Source organism: Phymastichus coffea, unplaced genomic scaffold, assembly GCF_024137745.1.
Source record: "Phymastichus coffea isolate CEN01 unplaced genomic scaffold, Cenicafe_Pcof_1.1 PCOF00199, whole genome shotgun sequence".
NCBI lineage: Eukaryota > Metazoa > Arthropoda > Insecta > Hymenoptera > Eulophidae > Phymastichus > Phymastichus coffea.
This window is the reverse complement of record NW_026707010.1, coordinates 106875-131171: the sequence shown is the minus strand read 5'-3', so window position 1 is coordinate 131171 and position 24297 is coordinate 106875. Positions and strand designations below refer to the sequence as shown.

General features: G+C 33.0%; 4 protein-coding genes across 8 annotated transcripts in view; 2 read left to right on the top strand and 2 right to left on the bottom strand.

The window, feature by feature from the left end:
* The window catches only part of LOC131673802 (trace amine-associated receptor 9-like), a 66826-nt gene extending 57567 nt beyond the window's left edge, over nt 1-9259 (top strand). For both annotated transcript variants that reach the window (XM_058952098.1, XM_058952096.1), the window contains exons 6-8: nt 1454-1708; nt 3644-3743; nt 4533-9259. In XM_058952098.1, the coding sequence (XP_058808081.1) occupies nt 1454-1708; nt 3644-3743; nt 4533-4648 (471 nt within the window). In that variant the 3' untranslated portion in view covers nt 4649-9259. The remainder of the gene's footprint in view (nt 1-1453; nt 1709-3643; nt 3744-4532) is intronic.
* Nucleotides 9260-12268: 3009 nt separating this feature from the next.
* LOC131673811 (syntaxin-8-like) lies at nt 12269-14521 on the top strand. The gene is made up of 6 exons (XM_058952114.1): nt 12269-12732; nt 12804-12874; nt 12948-13142; nt 13517-13779; nt 13845-13937; nt 14036-14521. Exons 2-6 carry the CDS (start codon nt 12840-12842, stop codon nt 14194-14196), a joined length of 747 nt encoding a protein of 248 aa, XP_058808097.1. The 5' UTR covers nt 12269-12732; nt 12804-12839; the 3' UTR covers nt 14197-14521.
* Nucleotides 14522-14620: 99 nt separating this feature from the next.
* LOC131673810 (uncharacterized) lies at nt 14621-18190 on the bottom strand. Its single transcript, XM_058952113.1, has 9 exons — nt 18019-18190; nt 17459-17625; nt 16836-17378; nt 16535-16771; nt 16338-16464; nt 15881-16265; nt 15535-15815; nt 15330-15461; nt 14621-15260 (listed from the first exon to the last, which is right to left on the bottom strand). The coding sequence occupies exons 1-9, from the start codon at nt 18108-18110 to the stop codon at nt 15047-15049; spliced, it is 2178 nt and encodes a 725-aa protein (XP_058808096.1). The 5' UTR covers nt 18111-18190; the 3' UTR covers nt 14621-15046.
* Nucleotides 18191-18709: 519 nt separating this feature from the next.
* LOC131673809 (protein mothers against dpp-like) lies at nt 18710-24243 on the bottom strand. Of its 4 annotated transcripts, XM_058952110.1 has the most exons (5): nt 24145-24243; nt 24039-24073; nt 21086-21238; nt 19735-20908; nt 18710-19663 (listed from the first exon to the last, which is right to left on the bottom strand). In XM_058952110.1, exons 3-5 carry the CDS (start codon nt 21174-21176, stop codon nt 19504-19506), a joined length of 1425 nt encoding a protein of 474 aa, XP_058808093.1. In that variant the 5' UTR covers nt 21177-21238; nt 24039-24073; nt 24145-24243; the 3' UTR covers nt 18710-19503. The 4 variants fall into 4 exon arrangements, with proteins under 4 accessions (XP_058808093.1, XP_058808095.1, XP_058808092.1 ...); XM_058952112.1 differs by having other exon boundaries at nt 24044-24196; XM_058952109.1 differs by lacking the exons at nt 24039-24073; nt 24145-24243 and adding an exon at nt 21704-22154.
* Nucleotides 24244-24297: the final 54 nt, after the last annotated feature.

The window sequence follows — 24297 nt, the reverse complement described above, 5'->3', positions numbered from 1 at the left end:
TTGTTGCTTACACTGGTTTAATTAAAGATAACTTGATATTACAGCTCCATAATGAATTTGGAGTAATTTTAATTAAAAATATTTAAGCTATTTTTACTCTATTATAAACATATCAAATTGAAAAGTGTTCAATATCAAGGCAGGTATTTTTTAAAACTACTAAACAAACTTATTATTATGTATTTTGTACATAAAACTATATTTAATTTTGAAAGCTACAACACGTGAACAACTAAAATTGTAATTATAATGAATGTTTTTAACCTAATCTAGAAATATCTAGAAAACCTTTTAATTTTATTGAAAAACCCCCGAATACAGATAGTATATCAACGTAACGAAATGAAAAAAAAATAGAATCGACGAGTGCACTTTTCATGTTAAGATTAATCCCAACAGCGCTCAGCTAAATATTCTGTAAAAAGGAGTTTATAGCTTGAAAAGCTATGTCGGCATCTATAGTGCTGGTAAAAAGCTAGATGAAACGTTTTTCTTACGTAAAAATCATTCAAACCTGTCGCATAAATTGATTGATTTATGATTTTAACAAAATATCTTTCCTTTTAATTATTTTTCAAAGGGTTAAAAACATGTCTTTTTAACGAGACGCTCAATCAACATTACCTAAGCCACGTTCTAATTAAAACAAGTAACACACGACAAGCATGGGAATTCCAACAATATAAAATACGTTCAATTAACCGAACAAAATCAGCAAAGCTGGCAAGTGTAATACTCTCCTAAATCCCTCTTGAGATACATAATCTTCACGATGAAACGCGTAACGCGGATGCGACTCTATTAGCTCTAAAACGATGTTAAATCCTTTACGGACTTTCATCAGTGGCTTCAGTGGCTTTCCCTTTTTTCCCTATCTTCGCTAAACAAAGCTTCGCTTTACAAGGATGAAAGAGTTTTACTCTACCACCAGCGTCAGCTAAAAAAGACGAAAAAGTAAAAGAAGTAGTGTAAGCCCTTAGTGGCTGTAAAAGAGGCATGGTTAACGCAGATGCTAAGTTTGACGGTAAAAGGATTATATATACGGGGAAGGTCTCTGTTCTTTTGCCTTCTTTTTTTTTTTTTTGAGGATGCTGCACTCTTCAAAAGTAGTCTTTCTGCCATTCTTCCCGTGTAATCTGCATTTGAGAGTGAGAGAGAGAGAGAGAGAGAGTGAAGTGACCATACTACCTGAAAGCGTTGCATATTGCTTTGGTTTTAATTTGCGTCGGATGCTCCTTCAATTTTATTTATGTACGAAACTACGATTGTGTTTCGGGTAAACGCTTGATTCACCGCTCAACTCGAGCGAATCTCCAATTAATCAAGCACTCAGTTGCTGCGTCTTTTCATACGCGAGCACGGACTGCCGTGAAGGTGCCAAAATTCGGACGTACGTTAACAATCAACGGAGCGTGCATGTGCGTGCTTTTGTCAACTTGATGAAATGTTGCAGTTAATGTTGCACGAGCGCCAACTGTCGACCGCTGCCTCGAGGACAATGGCCGCGATGAGCCTTGGCTTTATCGTGATGGTCACACCTTGGACGATTCAGGAAGTGGTTGCCGCTTGCACAGGAAGCAAACCGCCGGCCTTCCTTGACTTCATTGCTACTTGGCTCTCGCTATCCAACAGCTTTTGGAATCCCTTCCTCTACTGGCTCCTCAACAATCACTTTCGTAGAATCTCCCGCGAGATTATTTACACTAGGGTAAGCTCAATTTTCATTGCTTATTATCAACGAAGCACGTCAAAGGAAACATGTTTCTAGTTATAGAAAGAACTTTTGGTTCCTATCGCATTTACTATTAAAGTAATTCATCAATGCTGCATTTTCTGAGAAAATTTGTAGTAGATAAAAATTTTGTTTTTGCAATTATGTAATCAAGAAATATTTTCTACGTTGAAAAATATTTTTACAAGAATGAAACAAGGTTCATAAACTTTTTTGCTCTTTCTTGATATAATTAAATTCAAATAACTTCAGTTTTATCGTTACTTTAAGCTTACATACAATGAGAAACGATTTTCTTCACAAGAAAAAAGCTAGGTGCAATTTACAACGCGGCAATTAGCATCTCGATGGCAAAAAATAAAACAATTGATACGAAGGGAACGAGTAAGGGATAGGAAACGATGAAGGGGAAAAACGGAGAAAAAACTACTCTTCGCAGAGGGTAAACGCTGTTACAGTTGTTCGGTAATGAAATTTTTTTCAACGTCGTTCTCAACTCGCTTTTTTACCCTGCTCTGTTACGATATCCAACGGAGCAACGCTACTAATCTTACTGAAAAAAATAATTTAGGAAAAACCTCACTTGATAAGAAACAATAACGAAAAATTACATATATACGGGATTTAAAAATTGTTGTCAATGAAAAAATAACCGAGATTTACGAGATGAAAGAAAAAGAGTACGCAAAGACCTTGCGAGAAAAAAAAAAAGAATTAACAAGCCATTGACGGGGAAAAAGAACAAAACGAGAGAGGCTCGAGACGGAAAATCCAAGTGAGCGTTCGAGTGTTCGAGTAGGTGGAGGATTAAAGTTCGACACGCCAAGACTAGAGTTCTTTTTCCTCAATGGAGGAAAAAGAATACGAAAAGGGGGAGGGTAACCGTGAAAAGTCGGTCGTCTATATAGATATAAAACTCGTTGAGACATTTGTCGCGTAGAATTGAAAAGAAGCACTTCCGTATTTTTAAAAAAGTTAATTGTTTTGTTACATTTTTATGCTTGTTCGGCAAACGTTATTTTATCGAGTAGAATTATGATTGGGTGACCACATGGAACATTTGGGTCGGTTTTTGTCGTTGATAGCTCGATAAATCAATTTATATTTTTTCTCAGGCCACTTCTAACATCATAAAAAAATCAACATCAGTATCTCTTTAAAAGCCCTCGAAAAGGTATCAAATGCCTATAAAACTAAACGACACTCTACAGAACGCGACGCCACGCAAGTAAGACTACAGAGTAAAAAAAAAGACGAAATAACGGCGTTTTCCCTATTTAGTGTGGAAGAGATAGACTTTTTCGCGTCTTGCAACCGCGACTTTACACCTCATGAATTTTCTGAAAAGCGCATCGTTAGCCCGTAAATCTTTGATTACGCGAGCCGTCCTTGTTTACCCAGGAAAAGGTCCCAGAGATAGAGATATTAGCGAGTCATTGTTGGAAATTTAAAGCGAAACGAGACTCGAGACCAAATAATGGGAATAATAGGTTATTCTGACTTTTCTGTTTCTCTCTATTTTTCTCATGAAGCTCTGATAAACTCTCATGATTTCATGTATAGGATTTTCTCGTGATAAGGAGAGAATAAAAAATAAGAAGAATGTTATTACAGAGTACTCAGTGGATTTTCATTTTTTCATTGTATTGTAATGCAAGTAAGATTTTTTACGTGGGTTTCAACCTAAAATTAATTATGTCTTATAAATGTATTAGTTAATAACTATCAGAACTGATTGAACTTTATTGATTATATTTACTACGTTACATAAAAATAATAAGCAATATAACAAAAATGCAATTAGGTTATCGTAAATAATTGGAAACATAAAATACAGCATTTCGCTACAATTGAAAATTAACAAAATATATTTTATATCCATTCCATATAACTTTACACTTTATGTTATAGTTATTGTGCAGACCAAAGCCGATGGGGCCGAAGCAGCATTGCTGCGCAACGAGCACTGCTGGTTTCGACGTTTGCAGTATTGGTGGGTTGGACTTGTCAGGTAAAGCCAAAAACATAATTTAATTTTAACTCAGGCAACATTAATTGAAGGTGGCCTGAACGTTTTACAATCACCAACGTTAGGCAAATTACAGATGATTAATACGAGGACAACAAATATTTACTGAACGCAGACGATAGATCCCGGAAATTAATTCATCAGTTTGTGATTATTTTCCAAAGGGCTACTATTGCAAATCGATTAGTTGAAAACCGATACACGTCAAACTTGACGATTATTTCATTCATTTTCAATTGCGTGATGTTTACGAGCAGTGTACATTTTAATTAGACAAGAAATTAAAAAATAACTGTTGATCGACTAAACATAGTCTTGATCTACTACAAAATTGTTGTTCCGCATCTAAGACCTACTATTCAGTAGAGTCAATGAATGAAAAATATTTTTTTACTCTTCCATATGAAACTTAGAAGACTAAAAAAAAACTTATCAAAATTTCCAATCTGACAAAACTGAGGGTTCTCTGCTTACATCTTTTAAATTGTGCGATTTATAAAAAGTCAATGTAGTTACTTTAACTTATAGTAGTCGTATGTGTAGTCAGCCGTTTTGATGGATCACTGGAAAGAATCCAATAGATCATAGGTCTCACTAAATCGGCATATCTTCTACTCATAATTCAAAATTCTATCCAACTTTTAGATTATTCAGAATACGATAATTTTTTTAAAACTTTCAAAATACTTACTAACAAGAAATTGAACTTCATAATCACTGAAAGTTCTTTTGGTCACCTGAACAATTTAAAAATAAACGTAACGTTTTTAGGTCTCGAGCGTTATTCAATGGACCGTTGTTCCCTGGCTCATTGTTCGAATCTTTCACTGGCAACAACACCTCCAGTTCCATGGGAAATGACACCAGGTGGTGTATTGATTACGTGAGGACGGGACGCCGCCACGCAAACGGACTCGCCGCTGGAGGAATTAGCGGCCGAGGACGATGTCAGTTAGTACAGCGTGGCGGCGCTGCCAGGCTGTGAGGATCTCGTAATGCAAGCACTCGTCGGCAGACGACAACAGAGAGACAGCCGTCGTCGTCGGCATCATCGTCGACACCGGCAGGAACAGCAACGTCCACGAAGGAATGTCAGATCATTTAGAGCCGCATGGGTATCTGGTGAACAACGACTCGTTGTTCTTGGATGGGGTCATGCCGATTGTTTGGCTTTTCTTCTGGTACGCAATGGTGCTGCATACGCCTGCGTTTTTTCTAGAGGGCGCCATGGTGCTGCCGCCACCATTGAACGGTTATCGTGAATCGTTATACTTGCCAGCGGCACGGTTATCGTGCAGCTTTAGACGTTCATGTGTTGCAATTCTGTTATTTTTTAATATAAGTATGTACTTTGTTACTTGAAGTTGGTTGTTGTGGTGAGTTCAATTTTCAAGTTTGATTGCTGTTGAGAATATGGTTGATTAAGCGTTAGAAAAATAACACTAGGTAAATGAGACTGGCAAAAGTCAAATGTTTAACTTCCTTCATTCTAAGATTTTAAGGAACATTTTTTGCAAGTGCGAGCTGGAAATTATAAAAATATATTGTTTTGTAAATTAAAAGATTTATTATTAAAATTGTTTGATCGAGCTTAGTTATTTTAATAAACTAATAAAATATGACTTGCGGATTCGATTTTTAATCCAAGTAAACTCGATGAAAATTTGATTGGTCGATCAAAAAATTTACTGAGTAGAAAAATTTGATCTCAATTAAGGAAACAATAACTACTTACTATATATGCAATATCAGGAAAAGAAGCGAATAGAGGCATCTACAATTCGAAATTGTTTTTCATAACGTAAAGATTCCATTAGAATTCAATGGAGATTGAGATCGATAAACATAAATGTCAAGCAATTTAATAGTCTATAATAATAAAAAATAATTTGAATTAAATTTTATATAGAAGAAAACACTTAGATAATCATATATCATGGTTGCCATTTCACTGTATTTAATAAAAAGAAATCAAAAGATTGTGTCTTAATTCATAATCAATGTTTTTTTTCAATTTTTGAAAGATAATAAGCACTTTTTTATTTTCTGAAAATAGCAGAACAAACTAACATATTTTTCTATTTGTCTGATAAGATATCCATTATTCAAATATATTAAACATTATATTCTATGATTAAAGCATACTTTTAAATATTGCGTTACGCATATCATTGTAAAGGTTCATATAACACATAACTTATTCTAAATATATTGTGAAAAATTAAATTAAGTATTTGGTAATGAAAGGTTAATGTATGTTGAAGCTATTCATTCAGTTGGAATTAATGTTGAACATTAATATTGTTAATCACAAATGAGAAAAGAAGAAATGCGCTGGACGATGTTTGTAAAATTATAATCGTATGATAACGAATATGTGAATCTCATTGATTAATTGGCGATTTTTTCGCCGTATTAGAAACATTTACCATGTGTCGAAGCAATATTTGCTTATTTGCACCGGTACAAAGCATAATGAATTATTTTGATTACATGCTAATGAGTAATTATAATCGCAATTATTGTCGTAATTTTTACAATTGAATAAAAATGTCATAAAAGTCACAATAAAAAACCACATAAGGGGTAGTTTTAATTTGGTTATTCAACGTGAAATTTTAAAACCGTGTTAATTAGAAATAATAATTTTTTTCAATAAAAGTTGCACTTGTAAATAATAAAGTTCACGTATGCGTCACTGCCCCTTTGATATAACTCCTTTGGAAATCATAAATTTTGCCATTTATTAAAAAAAAAAGAATATGAACAAATTCTACATATATTTCAGCACGAACGTATGAAAATGATTTTTTGTAAGATAGCGACACAATAAATGAAATAAACATAACTAGCCGATGAAAATACAATTAATTATTATATATAGATATATTAAAACGAAGCACGATTGAGCATGAGTAAATAAATATATGTAAGTATGATATGGAATAATTAAAAAATTAATCATTAATGAATTGATTATTAAGTAAGAAACATTTTTTTTAGAACAAGCGTTGAAATATGCCTTAACATGGAAACTAAAAATAATGAGATTTTGAACTTTGAAATGCAACAAATTGGGTACAGATAGAATTGTAAAGATGTTTGTAGAATAAAAATTTTAAACAGAAAACTCCTTTGTATTGAGTAAATAATCAACATTTCAGAATTTAAAATGTTACTGTTTTTGAACTTAAGGCGATCGCCGAAATTTACTTCTGCTTCCATTTTAGTTGTAAACATTAGTCATTTTTACTTTTGTATTATTATTTCCAAATAAGCTTGTACAATACAAAGATATCTCAATAATTTTAACTGTAGTTCAAAATCATGTAAAATAAAAATTAAGTAGAAAATTTATAGTTATGAAAATGCGATTGATCTTTGGTAATTTTATTGATTTGTTTGATAAAATTTTTTGTCAAATCTTTATAAATCATAACTTGAAACTTTTATGTTGTTATAACTACTATACACTATCAATTTTCGTGTTTCTTATTAAGGTAAATCCAGGCAAAGAGCATCTCGTGCGTAAAACGAATCAGTCCGATAATTATATAGATAGCGCGCTGGGCGTTGCTTACAGTATTGTAATGTAATGGTACCTACTATATGCCATACTTAATTTATTTCTCTGAGTGTACTGTGAGAAGTGATTGTCGATATACATATTTCCAAGCATAATCTTTTGATTTTAACAGGCATGTATGTCGTTCTATTTTTAGATTATGACTAGTGAATGAACGCGGAAACAATTTTTATATTTCAATTTCCATTGTATTATTAGAATCCTCATTGAATTTGGATATTCATTGATTATTTTATTAATGAAGTGAGTTAAAGTGAAACTTTTACTTCCGAGCAAAACGAATCATGGGAAAAAAGATGATCCGTTTTGCCCAACTTGAAAAATTCGGCTTCTTTTATTATTGTATGTATATTTCAAGGATTAATTTTGTTTACAGAATGATTTACACGTATAAACGAAAAACAGTTCATGCTAGTTGGTTGGAGGATACCGTTCACCACTTGGCACGACATATTTTGATAGATAGTGTTCGTAAAAAAAAGGGTAATTTAAAATAGTTTTCAACGAAGAGCAAGACGAAGAACTTTATAAATACATAAAGAAATGGATTTGTTATTTTTCCGATGTGACCTGAATTAAATTTCAAAAACTTGCATATAATTATACGGAGGCATGCAAAGTTAAGCGTCCATTCAAAAATGAAATTGCTGATGATGATTGGTGTATTAGTTTTAAAAAACGGAACTCTGAAATTACTCTCTGCAATCCAAAATCTCTTGCTCTAGCTAGGGGTTTTAATTGATCACAAGTTGAAAATTTTTAATTTTTACTATGGGTGATAATTAAAGAAAAATCTATCGATGGTACAATGATTTATAACAAGAATAAAAGAGGAAACCGTTCAACTAGTAATAAAACACCTGAAATGTTAACAGTAAAGAGAATAAAGCAAGTAGATTTTACCACCACATCATCCTTGCACGAAAGAGAATGCAAAATCGTTTATTAGATGATGTTCCTGCTGGCTCTAGAGGTTACGTCAGTGGTAGCGGTTGGGTGAACGGACCAATCTTTTTTTGAATAGCTTAAGTTTTTTGCTATAAATGTTCGTCTAAACGAAAATCATATAACTTTATTATCCTTTGCGCTACATACAAGAAATAAGATCAACCATTAGATGTTTCCGCGTAGGGACCTATCAAAAAGTTCTTTGAAGAAGAAGTATAGATAAATTTCAAAAAACCATCTTGGAATGACGATCATCTAGAATGATATGTTCAAACTATTTAATGGAGCTTATGTGCGAGGAGTAACCGTTCAAGGTACTATAAAAGGTTTTCTTAAGCCAAGAATTTGGTAATATGATACTAATGTCTTCAATGATGAATAGTATGCTCTTACTAATCTCACGAATCGTACTTTAGATTAAAAAGAAAAATCAACAGATTTTGTTGTAAATAAATTAGATTCTCATGTTGACTTGCCTGTTAATATTCATTTTGAAATATTAGTTTCATCTAAGATCAGACCAATACCATCAAAACAGCGAAAGCAAATAAAAAATAAGTATAAAAGTGAAGTTGAATTTGATGCTCTGAAAAAGAGAGTTAAAAGAGATAAAAAAGTGTTATTGTTCATTTTGCAACAAGAAATACAAGGATGGATCCCCCAAAAGTAGATCCAATTTTATCAATGTTCTAATTGAGTACACGAAGACGGCGTCGAACATTTCTATTGTGATAATTGTAATTCTTATATATAAGTTTTTTTAGTTAATATTAATTATATATTGTTCATGTTAGCTTATGTAATTATAGAGCTTACAAAAGCTGTTAGAAATGATTTATTTATTGTAATTCATTTTGCCCGACCATATTTTAGTCCGAGCAAAAAGGATCACGTTTCTGTACATTTATTTAAATAACTGTTATTGTTTTCTTTTCCAAGTTAACTATTGTGTTATGTAATACAAATGCCATAATATATAAATAAATTATGACATATTGAAATATGTTAAAATTAGGTTGCTTTTATATCAATTGTCCCTCACCAATCCGTTTTGCCCAGAATTCCCCTATCAAAATATTTTCGGTGCATCATTGTTATGTTAACAGTAAATTATAACTACAATTTTTTTTTACAATTTTTCGCGAATTCGTTCACAGTTGATCAAATTTATACACTTGTTAAATTTCTGATATTGTAGTAATATTTTTATTATAGGTGTAATAAGCAATAGTTGTAATTTTTACAATTATATAAAAATATCATAAATATCATGATAAGGAAGCCAGGAGTAGTTTTAATGTGTTGCATAACACGAATATTTTATTGTAAAACATATTGTGATGTTTTACGCGAGATAAAATTGAATAATTTACTTTCCACTGAGAGGATTTTAGTAAATTTTTATTTCGTTGAAATAAAATAGCTGATAATTAAAAAAAGCGGTTAATTAATAGAAGAAAAATAAAAAAAGTTACTCTTTAACAAACCAAGCGTATGCTAACAAACCAGATTAGATCAGATCAATCAGCAGATCATGTGCCATCAAATAAAATTTGAGAAAACATAATAAAAATAAACGTGTAAAAGTAATATCAAAGCTCAGCAAATCATAAAAATGAGCTGCAACGCGTGAAATCGAAACGAGCGAAATTTGCGCACAATAGCGTATAAACCATGTGCACACATACGCCCACCATCAACATGAACTGCCAAATGCCTGTTGCATGTGTAACTAAGTATACTTGAAGGATTCCGCGTGGAAATATTATTAGTTATTTTCCAACGTAGATATAGGGCTTTCAAATATCGATTCAAAATATTTCAAATTTGTTCTTAATTAATTATCTTTTAAAATAATTTTCAAATTATCATTATTTCTTAAATGTGATTACTTTCATTTTTATTATTTTAGAATAAAAGCTTACCAACTACTAAAACCAAATACTTACCGTCAATGATTTTTAAACAAATAATACAATCCTCCATATACGTTAAACGTGTGGTCCTACATTTCTATATTATAATGATTGAAGAGAGAAGAAAAGAGTAATGGTGTTCGCAACCACAGCGAAAATGACAAGTGCAAAGCGCAAGTGCGCGCATATACAATAAATAACACACACGCACGCACACAGACTCACACATACACATGTACGCAAATAGTGATCTCATGATAACTTAACATAGACGAATGGTAAGAGCTCAGCGTTAATATTGTTTGACCTATATTTTTAATAATTCCGTCTGATTTATTTATATTATTGTCCGGACATACGAAATATAATTGTATTTGTATTTAGAATACATTTTTTGTGCAAGCGAGATGTGCTAAATGCGTGTGAGAGAAGGGTGTGTATTATCGATTGTTGTAATTATATGTGGCAACCATGTGAGATTGGCTCGACGTTGATGCTGACTTTTCGGTTAATTTGTATCGCTCTATCCCTATACGTCGATTTGTAATTACGCTTGAACAATGGCGTTGATTACTGCCGCTTTCATATTACAAATTTATTACACTACTGCGCTGCTATCAATGTCAATTGTTTTAATTGCAGAACGTCGACTTGAAAAGTCAATTTCAATGTTGAGTTTTGAAAAAAAAATGCGAGTACGTATGTGATGTTAAGACCGAATTGTAACTTACTGTCGGCATGCATGTATATAAGCTTAGTTATGACAATTAAATTAATTTATTGATTAAACCCGTCGTTTCTTTGTTATTTAATCCTTCCTGAAAGTTTTAAAAACGTAACTAATTGAAATCCAAAATTGAAATAATATTAATATTCTATGCTAATTAGCGGATTTTCAAATGAACACTTACCCGTTTGCAATACTAATAAATACATATTGAATGAATAAATATACGTTATGATAATTGATTATGAGAACAATAAATTTTAGTTTGCAAAATCACATTTATAATTTAGAATTATATCCATGAATATCTAACTTAATCAATGAAAAAATATTCTCTTATAATCCATATCAAAATATAAGATTACTTAAATGCATTCATTGAACAATAAAATTCCTATTCTATCAATAACTCAAGAAAGATAAAAAATGATAGTTCTAAATTAGATGGCGGTGGGTCTCTGACTAAAAGTACTGAAACGTCGATAAGCCCATACTCAGGCATGAATATGAATCCACCTATTATTAATTAAATTAAGTATTGTGACCATATCTAATCAAAAATTAATTACACTTTTAATATAAACTGCTCAGATATTATTTCGCGACCTACGAAATTTAAAATCCAAATTATTTTCGACGATTGAGCATCGATTGATCGATAATTGATAGCATCAAATGAGCTTTTTCTGGCAAGTTGTGAAGTGGTGTGGGCACAACTTGCCAAAATAAATCCTCAGCTTAATTTCGGTTCATATGATCGATGTTCCATTCTCGAAAATAAATGGAATTTTAAACTTCGCGGGTCGCGAACAATTGTCCAGGCAGAGTGTATATACACACGCATGCACATACACACACACACACACACACTGTAAAAAAATACATTTGTATAATAAGTATCTAATAGTAAAATTGGAACTGATGTCTAACTCTGAGTGTAGTACTTTTACTAGTCTCATACTAGTAAAATTATAAATTCTAGTAAATTTACAATTCATCTTGTAAAATTACTTCTCTGAGACTAGTAATTTAACGATAACCGAAATCTTAGCTTTTTTTATAAAAATACTAGCTAATAACTATAAAACTTACTAGCTGCTAGCGATTTCACTGCTCTCAGAATAGGTCCGTTTCGTGTCCAATATTCTCATACTAGTGATTTTACAAAAGTATTATTTTACAGTATTGCCCGGACATTAATTCGCAACCCGCGAAGTTCAAATTCCAATTATTCTCAACGATGGAGCATCGATGACATCAAATGGATTTTTTCTGGCTAATTATAAAATTGCGTGGGGATAAGTTGCCAAAATCGCTCTTAACCTAACGTTGATTAATGTCACAAATGCTCCATCTAATCGTCAAAAATTTATCCACATAAACTTACGAGTCATAACCACTTGTGACATCATTCTTGATTTGGATTATTTCTTCACATGAATAAGTACAAGTACGTGTATAAAAAAATATATACACATCAGGCATCATAATCGTGAAACCTTGTGATTTCGGAGCATACTACTTATTTTAGCTTCTAATATAAAACGTATTTAGTCCATAATGAAACTTAGTGCTCCATAATTCACTTTTCCTCTCGAGAACATGTGATGAGCTAACAAAATAGTGCGTCAACGCAAGCGTTTGCGCTTTGACAGCACTGCTCTCATCTAACTACGAAAGAAAGAAACAAAAAGAAAGACGTTTTAGATCTAAACGGCGTGTATGAATCAACAGCGTGGTTGAATTTTTAGTCACACGAAAGAGCACATAAGAAATATAACATTTAATAAGAAGGTACGTCGATTTCAATTAACTGAAGTTTTTTTCTCGACAAGATTCATTTATATCAGCATTGATTTTACCAGTTTAATCGAGTTAGCAGTTTTTGAAGCATAACGAAGATGACTCTTGTTTACATTGATGGCAATGATCCATGGTAGTGTACTCACAATGAGATTATTTACTTTTTGCTTTGATTGTGGATAGTATTTTTTTGCTTTCACATATAGGCTCAACGAATATGAGGCCTGCGATAACTTGTTCAGGGAGATTATGGAGCAGCTGACTCTGAGGAATAAAGAATCAAGAGTGTCTCAGACTTATGCCAGTCTCTCTGCACAAATTCGTATAAGATTAAACCAGTATAGTAGTCAAATAAGAAAACTAAAAGGAAAAGTTAATGAAGCTTTTAGACAGCGAATTATGTATCCTTAAAATTGTATGTTTTTAAAGATTTTAATTGTAAAACTAGATGTGATCTGTGATGTTATTCACAGCTTTAAAATTCAATATTAGGTTGAAAAAGAATACATATGACATAAGAAGTAAAATGAGTCATGATAATTTACATTCTTCAATGTCAATTATTTATCAAGTTTCATCAAATGAATTTCATAGATTGATTTATATTATTACAATATTCTGAAATTGCAATATTCTTATATTCATGAAAGACAGAAATTAATTACAACCATTTCCTTGATTATTGATTTATTGATAAACCATTACATTTAATTAATAAAATTAATTAAAAAATTAATATATTCACATACTTTCCTTACATCCAAATCCTTAATAGTACAACAGAAGAAGCAGAAAGGAGAAATAGACAAATAGAACAACTTATGAGCCGAGAAATTCAAATTCAAAAACTTATGGATTCAAAAATGAACGAATTAGCACAGTCAAGATCAAGATTATTCGGCAATCCATCAACTTCTGCCTTTGCAGATGGTGGAACCACCAATTGGGGTATTGACGACAATGAGGAACCTCTTATTGACATTGGTGATCGACCTAGTGTTTCTGACTTGAAAGCTCAAAAACAGCATTTGCTTCAGCGTAAGTTAGAATTATATTTTTTATATTTGCTAGCAAAGTTTTAATGTGTATTAATGTAATTTCAGAGCAAGAAGAAGGCTTGGAGCAACTTTCTAAAATAATTTCGAGGCAAAAGCAGATTGCACAAACTATACATACAGAAGTGGATTATCATAATGGTAAAATACTTCCTCTATGATTTCTTAAAAAATTATATATTTATATTGACATATTTATTAACTTTTTACCTAATGATGATTTGCTTTTTGTATTTTAGAAATAATTGATGATCTAGCGGACCATATGGATAGAACGGATCAACGTCTGATTGAGGGAAGTCGCGAAGTCCGAACAGTTAGTCGGAAAGACAGAGTATGGCCTTACTGGCTCATCATTATTATACTCTTTATCATTATAATTGCTTGTGCGTTAGCTTGAAAATAACGTACTTGTATTAGGATTATTGACAGATTGACAGATTTTTATTATATGTAATAATTATTCGTACTGCATTTCACCCTTCACTAATACCTTTATCTGTGATGAAATTTTGTAAATACAGAATCTTATAGTATTTTCATATTTTTCTCATGTTCTGCGAAGGCTCGCAAAAACGTTGCAATAATTGGTGTAATCATTGTCATAAAATTATTAATTATTAATTGTAAAGCGTACTAAACTGTTATCGATTTTGTTCATCGTCATGGTGGAAACAAAAGCTGGAAGTTTTGTAAAAATTTATCATTAAAAACATTTAAAATCATTAATCTCGAAATTATTTGCTTGAAGTAGATTTTATGAATTTGTAAATAAATTTTGTAAGTTTTTAAATGAAAGAAACAAATTTATCTTAACGTCTAATGAAGTTTATAATAAATAGGTATATAATTTTCGTGATTATTAAAGTAAAAAATTGCTTCTAATGTGATGGAAATGATTGTTACTCAAGAAATTTTGGTAAACCAATGAAAAAATACAATAATTACAGTATCGATACGTTTTATATTTACAATGTGTATTCTTACATAAATTAAATTGGTGATTTAACATGAAGCATACAACAGTATCATTGTCAAAGCTTCTAGTCGCAAAAAAATCTCAATCCTTTACAACAGATTTTCTCGTGTAAGACAATCAATATTATCATACAGTTTTACTCGTACTAAAAAATTAACTTCCGTCCGTCGAATCCCAATAAAATGTCCATACCATCAACAACAAAAAATACTACTCTCTGTCTATCACAATTTCCGATTATTTAGGTTCAACGAATTCCCTTCATGATAATTTAGTTAAGGTTGAGGCTTTTCAGAAGAGCTTTTAAGCTTGGATCTCTGCCACGAAATCGTCTGAAAACTTCGCTCGAATGTACGCTACCACCCAACGATAAAAATGTTTCTTTATAACGCTTGGCAATTTTCCGTTGATGTTCTTCATCGCCAACTGGTGCTTCTTGAAAAGCACTGTATACGTCCGCGGCAAGCATTCGCGACCACAGTTCACTAAAATTGAAATTTTAGATATTAGTTATGTACTTTGGTTAATTTCAATTTATAATTTAGGACACAAACCTGTAATACGCAGCACCCATATTGTCAACAAATATCCCATCCCATGAACATACATGAGAATCTTTTTTATCTTCGGGGAAAACAAAATGTCTCTTCCAACACCTCTTCATGATCCATTCCCATGGCCGCATTCTGTGATTTTATTTCGAATATCAGTAATACTTATAAAATATATCAAAAACTACTTATTTCAAAATCAACTCACATCACATGCAAATCAAGATCGAATTTAGAAAGGTACAATTCCTTGCACAAATTATATCCAGACATATGAGTACGCGATTGACGTAAATTTTGTATAGTGTCATCATCGAGGGATTCACCCGTTTCACGGTGACAACTAATTTGTTTTAACACGTCAGGTTCATAAGCCCAATGAGCCAATACATTTTTACTTGTGCCATATGCGTCCCATTCGACATTCGAAAGTCCCGCAGTTTCTGACGATTTTGTCGTTGTCAAAATCTGCTGCAGCATATGACCAAACTGCAATAAATTACAAAATAATAAATCATGGTTCTTAATTATAAAGTAAAAAATAATCTTCTTACATTTCCAAACAATGCCTGCACAGCGTTGAAAGTGAGCATCGACGGTTTGCCATCCTTAGGCGGTTGGAAATTGAACACAATCGACGTGAGAGGTATATTACCACTGATTTCACTTTTATTTCTGATAAGTAGCACCCAACCTGAATGCCTATTGACTGAAAGCTTTTCTTCGCCACGTGCGTATGGATCAAAATAAAAACTACCTCTAGGCTCAGTAGAGGATATGTCGAGATCGTAAACGTCAAAAAAACGTACATCCTTATGCCACACATCCACCTTTTGCCGCTCAACTATCTCCACATTAAATAAATTCTTTAGTAAGTTAAACAAACCTTCCATAACTTTTGGTAAAGGAAAGTATTCTTTTAAGATTTCGTCGTCGTAGCTGAAAATTTGTATTTAAATTAAATTTATATTTATTTTGAAAAATATACTAAATACAAGGATATGGTCTTACTTGTATAACGATCGTTTTTGCTTTCTGATCCAGTATGGTACGTCCCATTGTTCCATGTGGCCGTCGAAACCACGTTCTTTGGCAAAGGCTGTGAGCTCGTTGATTTCTTCTTCTTGTCGTGGAAACGCTGTTTAATAATCAGTTTATTAATTTTATTCATTCATGTACTTTCCTGTGACATAAGTTATTAAACGTACCTGATTGTAAGAGAGTATCCAGAAATTCGTAAACTGTTTCCAAGCTTCCAGCCATTTTAGTTGACATACTCATGTCAGCAAAACTTTTGAACCCCAAGTATTTTGCCATTTCATGTCTGTCATTAGTTATTCCACTTACAAGGGAACTAGTTTCCAACATATGATCTCCATAACCTGAGCACCTTAAAACTTTTGCCCTCCAGAGATTCCACCTTGATGCAGAATCTGGACAATATTCTGTAAGACCAAGAAAAGTATTGTTCAATATAATGTATAATTATCATACATTTTACTAATTTACCCATAAATGTTTGGAAAATTTGAGGATTAAGTGTAATTATCCAGGGCCCAACTTCATATTGTGTTGGGTCAACAGCAACAAGTTTTAAAAATTCATCTGGAAAACCTTTCATTTTGTTGGCATCTGTGATTTTTTGTTTGACCAGCTTCGTTGCATATTGAACTTTCTGTCGGAACTCGTCGCTTCTTCTGTTAATTCTTTTAAGGCATTCTTGAAAAAAGTAATAATCTTTACTTTTCAAATCTAGTCCATTTAATTTACCCTCCAGTAAAAATTTTGTCAAAATACGCTTTTGTTCTTCTGTCCAGTTCTGGTCACCTTTTTCATTATGTTTCTTACATGCTTGATAAATTGGTTTACTGTTATACTTTTGACAAATTGCTAACCATGCCCTTTTTTGAATGTGCAGATAGTTTTGTGTTGGCATGAGTGATTGATTTCCAAAATATAAAATCTTTGAAACACCCCAAGTAGTTTGTAGAGGCATTTCAAACTTTTCGATTGGCTCCAACACATCACTAAATATGTTGATATTTTCTGGTTCTAAAAAATATAAGACAGCAAATTATATTTTATGTTTAACTAAAAAATTAATTAATTGAAATCATTCGTGCAATCCTTACCTGCACATTCCTTTTCTATGGACTTCAATCCTTGTTCAAATTCAATACTTTGCTTCCCTACAGCTGCTATACATTTTTCAATTGTTACTTTATTGAATTCAGGAAGTAAAGTTTCTTCTTTCAGTAAAGGATTTTTTTCTGGTAAATCTTCACCAATTTCAGGTAAGCTAAATAAAATGAAAAAACAATTTATAAGAAACTTGTAAGCTTTGAAAATAGAATTTAAGATGTTTGACAATAATGCCTCTAAGCATAATAATAGAAATATGTAGCAGTATCTATCTTTAATTAGTTTGAAAATTAATTATATAGAAGAAAAATCTATTATGATTGTGTGAAGGTATGATCATTTATATCCTTATACACTACAAAAAAATATGTCCAAAAAATGGTTACTAAGTTGAAAATGAAAAATTTAACATTTTTATCGTTTTCTACAAAAATTATGAAAATTGTCATCAACATTTGAGATGATGAGAAATTACATTGTTTTAATTAACATTATAAAATAGCTTTGTAATAAAAGTGAAATTGATTTAACCTCAAAATAATGAACTTACAGAACGTAAAAACCGCTATCACTTCGACGTGGAGTTTTTAAGAGATTAGTTCGTATGGAAAAGATCCTCCTTGCACAGAAGAGGGCCGTCATAATGTATCGCTACGATGAAACTAAACTAAATAAACTTCAACTATTTACATACATTTTTCAACATGCGATCGTCTGCAGCAAGAAACCTCGCTGCAAGCATGATACAATGTATATAGGTTTGGGTTGCTCATTCATTCGGTCATTTAAACATTGGAATTATGACCGTCATTAGGAATTTTTGAAGTTTGCGGTTTTGCATGGTTGTCGGGAAAGAATGAAGATGAAATGTAGTGTATTATATTTTTAAATATAAATTATATGTAAATAAAATTATACACTTTATAGATAGATAGACATTGTATTCAGAATTCCAGATGCGATTTAAGATTATTATGAAAAAAAATGATTATAATATAACAAAATTATTATAATGAAATGTACGATGCAATGTAAAACATGAAAATATTCTATTCAAATAAGATGATTAAGGTACTTTGCTAAAGTGACTATGAAATGGTTGATTACTTTTTATTTAAAAAAAGAATTTTAATCTTGTTCTTGAAACAATAAAATGTAGGATTCTTAAATCTTAAGGACTGGAACTTACCGAAAGTAAAAATCTTTGATGTTTTTGTATATACATATAATATATATTTATTTCTCAATGAAAAAAAAAATCTCTTACAAATATAATTATAACAAAGTCCATAATTAATATTTTTTTAATTCTTTTTCGAAATTTTCAATGTATAGATATTCGTATATCTGTAAAAATATATCGAACGTCCGCTTAAAATTATTATCGATATGTTATTATTCTATTCAAGGCACGAGACCATTGACGTTTATTCTGTACATAAGTAAAATAATTTATATACGTGTACGTACTATTTTAAACTGATTGCCTCTTATACGCTGTTAAACTTACGTTCTAACAGAAGAAGTCACTGTAAAATAATTGTCAATTAGAAGACTACAATATATTGCAAGTACATTTTTTATATAATCAAATTGATATCACAAATAACAATCAAATCTTTAAAGATTTCTCAATAACATTTCATAATGACTTCTAAACTTTCGCTAAAAAAACGTAATTACTTTATAATTCACTAATCAACTGTACAACAACTAAATTTTAATTTGAGAGTATTTACCGGCGTGAAATGTTCAAAGAACAACTACAAATTTTATTTTGTTTGTACGGCAACAAAACGCATCCAAATAAATGTTAATCCTAGCGTTAAGCACAACATAAGTAATCTTACGTGTTTTAAAAATTCCAAGTCTTTTTAAAATCAGTACATTTTAAGCTCATTTTATCAAATATTGCACTGTAAAAAAGTATATGCATCAATTAAAAGCTATACATCGTTCTACGTAAATATGGCATCTTGATTATCCTTTTTCATCGTATACAAAAGTTTCTCGGTAAGTATACGGTATGTTTTTTTTACGAAACCGAGCTGATGGCGTTGTGCGGCGTACCCATACGAGTAAGAACATTATCTAGCCATTGTAGAGGTCCATTTAAGTGCATTTCAATCCAGCATGGTGTTGAAGTTACATCTTGGCGGTGATACTCAGCTCCCCATCCTTTTACAAAAGACATTCTGCAACAGATTCATTTACATTAAAAATTTCTCACTGTCAATTGATTAATCATTGCAAAATTACAATTTACCTAATTGTGCACATCTTTGTAAGTTCGTAGACGGCTTCAAAACCATGACACACACTTTGTGCTAAAAGATCAGCAAATAGTTGATTGTCGAAGATTTTGAGCGAGCAAGTAGGTGGTATCTTGATAACAGTACTCAAGTGAAAACCGCGTTGATGATTACAATTCCTAGACTGTACAAAAATTGCCGAATCAGAGTTACACTCAGCAAACAGAGCACCTCCAACATAATGCAGTTGCACTCCTTTCCCAATATGTCTTCTCGTGTTCTCGATCGTGGAATTACGATTAACGTTAGATAACTGTCCCAAGCAAAATCTGGCAGAATTATTACGAGGATCGGTAAAACCATCAACTATGACCGAAGGTGACTGACAGTGAAATACTTCGCCTACCCGACAATTAAGTTCATAGTAGGCAATGGAAGCCCAATATCTTGGTTCCTGATAAGGCACTGGAGCAACATCCTGATTGTTACTGATATCCATAGCCATCATAGAATTAGGTGACGGCGATTGTCCATACTGAGAGCCATCTTCTGATGGAGAATAAGCAGGTGGTGGAGTTTCAGAAAGGCCATTATTGGCTCCATAAGGATTATGGCTATGATTATTTGCTGTGTTGATTGGGCTTGATACTGAACCATACGAAGAAACTGGTGAACTACCACTACCATCCATACTACTTGGACTGTTTCCCAGACCAGTGTTGAAGTCATTAGAATAGTATGACATATTCTGTGGCATAGCTGATTCACTGTGCTGCTGAAAAGTCATTGGCAATCTGCCAGGTGCAAACTCTGAGTGTCTAGGTACAAGAACAGGAGGCAGCACTGGACTCTCAACACGTTTGTAATGATATGGATTGATGCACACCTCTTTTTGTTTGGCTGAAAATGGATATTGACACATTTCTAGAGGTTTCAATTCGTGATGGGATTGCAAATCTGGCCATCTCCACACTCTGCAGTAGATCACGTGAGGTAGACCTTTGCGATGTGATACCTGTAATCTTCCATCAAGACTCCTGGGGATAGTTATACATTTACTTGGTGTTCCTGGATTACTAACAGCTCTTTCAAGCTCCTCAAAAGCACCTTTCTTCTTTTTTAGCTTTTTTACCAAAGATTCTACTGCTTTTTCAGCCCACTTTTCATCTTCGTCACCTTGCTTCCAACCTAGAAATGAATGTTTTTATTTACATATTAAAATTTAACAAAGTCATTATTAATTATTGTGATTTATCTCATAAATATTAAAAAATTTATTAGGTGTATATAGGGTAATAATGGATTGTCTGCTGAAAAACTTGGTGGAATACAAATATACAAATAGAAATAAAGTTTTAAATTTACCTAAAAGTTTCTTGACAGCTGGACTGGTGAACGAGAACAAATTATTGAGCGAGGCCATAGGGCCTGATCTCGAGGATCTTTCCTCGTCCATGATTGCGCCGATTTTTCGTTGTTATCGCCTCCCGTGATCCAGTGTTCTGTTCTACGACTTCACTGAGTGAAACAAACAAATAAAATAGACACTGATAAGTTCGTGATTGACAGAGAACAGAAGGCAACAACTTTCTTCAACACACGCGCGCAGGGTGATACTTTTCTAAAAATAGTCGAAGAGGACGAATGCTAAGATGGCGAATTAATAGTTTCTGATTTTTTTTGCTTATATATACATCGCATCGTCGTGAGATTCTAAGAGAAGAAATATTAAACAGCAGACAAAAAGCTTATCGCGATTGCGACAGAGCGCGCGCGGAAAAATCGGAGCGCGCGCTTTTTTTACGCCTCTCTTTGTCTCACTCTCACTCTCTAACGTCGTCGTCTAATCTTAAGAAAGACAGAGAGAATGAGAGGCTTTGATTTGTTCTCGACTCCGAAGCTGTTTATTGGGCGTATTGAAATGCCTTTACGTATTGCTGTCATGATTGCTGTTACAAAATCATATACGAGAAACACACGCACGGATTTACATGTATTTGCATAAGAATTTTGTTGAAGTTTCCGTGATCGTTCATTTCATGCCGTGTATAGCTGCAAAATAAGCTTCTTTCTGGTAGTCAAAGTTTTATTTGTAATCTGATAGCTCGCCTGATAAAAAAAACGAAGACACGCTTTGGTATTAATGTACCACACGTATTTTATCTTAACACTTGTCGAATAACTAAAAAAATTTTAAATCATCAAATGTTTGCCATACAGTAAGACACGAAAATTACATTACACACAAACTTTTTTAAAAGAATAAAAACAAAAAGGACAAAAAAAGTAGACTCGAATAACAGGCCAGCAGCAGTAACACGACGAACGTAATATACTTCTGAGAAATCAAGAGGAGAGTTTCTCGAGTGGATCTCTCGAAAAATCGGCTGCCCACTCCGCAGCACTTCTGAGCGGCAACTGACGCGCGCGCGAGAGACTCAGAAGCTGGCGCCGTTCGGGCGGCACCAGTTTATACGTTGCTTGCTTGCTGTCGGGTGGGAGAAGGGACGCCCTTGAGAAAGAAAGAGAAGAATCAAGGCGCAGGTAGATGGAATGCTTATATATATCCCTCTCGGTTCTTTAACGCAGGTGAAATTTTTGAAAGAGAGAGAACGTGAGTATAGTGAAACTGATGCTCCCTACAGTGAGATTATTATGCTACGTTCGCCCTTTGTCTGCGCTTTTAAGAGTTTTCCGACCATGCGAGGAATTCGAACGAATGCTGCTGCTGAGGCATTATGCAAGTCGCGCACAAATGCGTGTGATGTGCGTTGGTTCAGTGGCGAGATCGGTTTTCAGGTATAGGTACTTATAACCGTGACGCACGAGAGGTGATACGATTAATAAAGATGATGATATTTCCTTCTTCTCTTTTTTCTTATTGGTAGAAACTCGTTTCGATCTTATATTGGCTGCGATCAGCGAGATGGAAAATGTTGATGTGCAAGTTAGTGATTTATTCTGAACGATAATATTAAATTACCTATATATATATATATATATATAGGAATAGACATTCGTAGATTTTAGAGTTGATTTGCTTCAAACAAACTATTTTTATGGATAAATATCAGAACATATATACTATACGGCGTGCTAAAAACCTGTTTTCACGTCTATACGCATCACAAGTTCCATTCATCTCGTAAATTACCCCCGAAAACCGTCATATTCGAAGCTCTATTACACTTTATAAAACGATATAACCTCGCAAATACCAAGAAAAAAGCGGAGCCACGCGACAACACGGTTGTGCAAGGGTGAGAAAGCGGAAATCCGGGCGGTATGGTTATCATCGGAAGACGCCCTATAAAGGGAGGACAAGCGGAGAGAGACGACACACCGCATGTAAGCATCTGGTGACCATCAGGCCCCAAGGGCGCAAGATCTCTGTGGTTTCACAATGTGGGGCGCATAAGAGAAAGCCATGAAGTCTTCGAATGGCTTTATCAAGATTGAGGATTATAACACTTTAATTGTGTTATTGCTCGCTTATTTGAGAACCGTAAAAATCAAAATTATTTGCTTGATTTATTTCAAATAGTTCGCTAAGTATTTCGTTATATTTTTCAAAGATTGAAGAAAGATAATAACACGGCTGTAGATAAAAATGAATAATCTCTATCATACTTGTTTAATTACTGTGAAAGTAGTCAATCCGTGTCAAAAAGAACTTCGAGAAGAAATCCAAAGATATCCTTAATTTTTTATTCCTCTACGCTAATTGTAAATAAAATACAACTATAAATACCCGGAGAAATGATAAAAACACAAGGAAAAGTGTGTCAGTTGGTACAGTAAATATTTTAATAATACGAGCACTCTGACTCAAAACATATAAGGAAAAAGTAAAGCCTACAATAAATGGAGACCCTATATCTCATCCCCTGTATGCACTGTTATGTAAACATGTTCTCACGCGTGGTGTGTGATAATTATAAATAATTTCGGCGACGACGTCGCTATTTTTTGCTGTCCAGAATATAGTCCGACCTACTACTTGAAAAACCTTTAACGATCAATTTCCTTTTATCATCGCGAACAAGAGAAAAACATCGAAAATAACACACATGTACCAGCGAGAGACGAGAGATGCCAAAGATGAATACTACTCAATCAATTCATCTATGGAAATGCATCATTTGTTTTTTGAGGTTATATTTACACGACGACATATTCAGAACATCAATACTCTCTATAAATATAGCCGAGCAAGAAAAGTTCTATTCTCCAAAAAAAATATACGGCACTCATACTGATGAGCAATGCTACACCTACTTGTTAATATATCTAGAAAGAAGTACGAGAAAAAACTTACCTAACCTCAAACTCCTGTCTGTTATACAGCGTCAACTTGAAAAACAGAAAATAAAGTACACTTGACTTGGAAAAGTAATAAAAATTAGCTACGCAAAACTACACACTTGCGATCCAGTGAAGCAGATAGGCTATCTTATATACGTCACGCGGATGACATTGCGTTGTCCTGCTCAGCTGTTGCTCTTACGTACAATACATACGCGAACACACCGCTATAGCAATAGCGCCATCATGTCGTTACTCGCCGACCGTTGTGG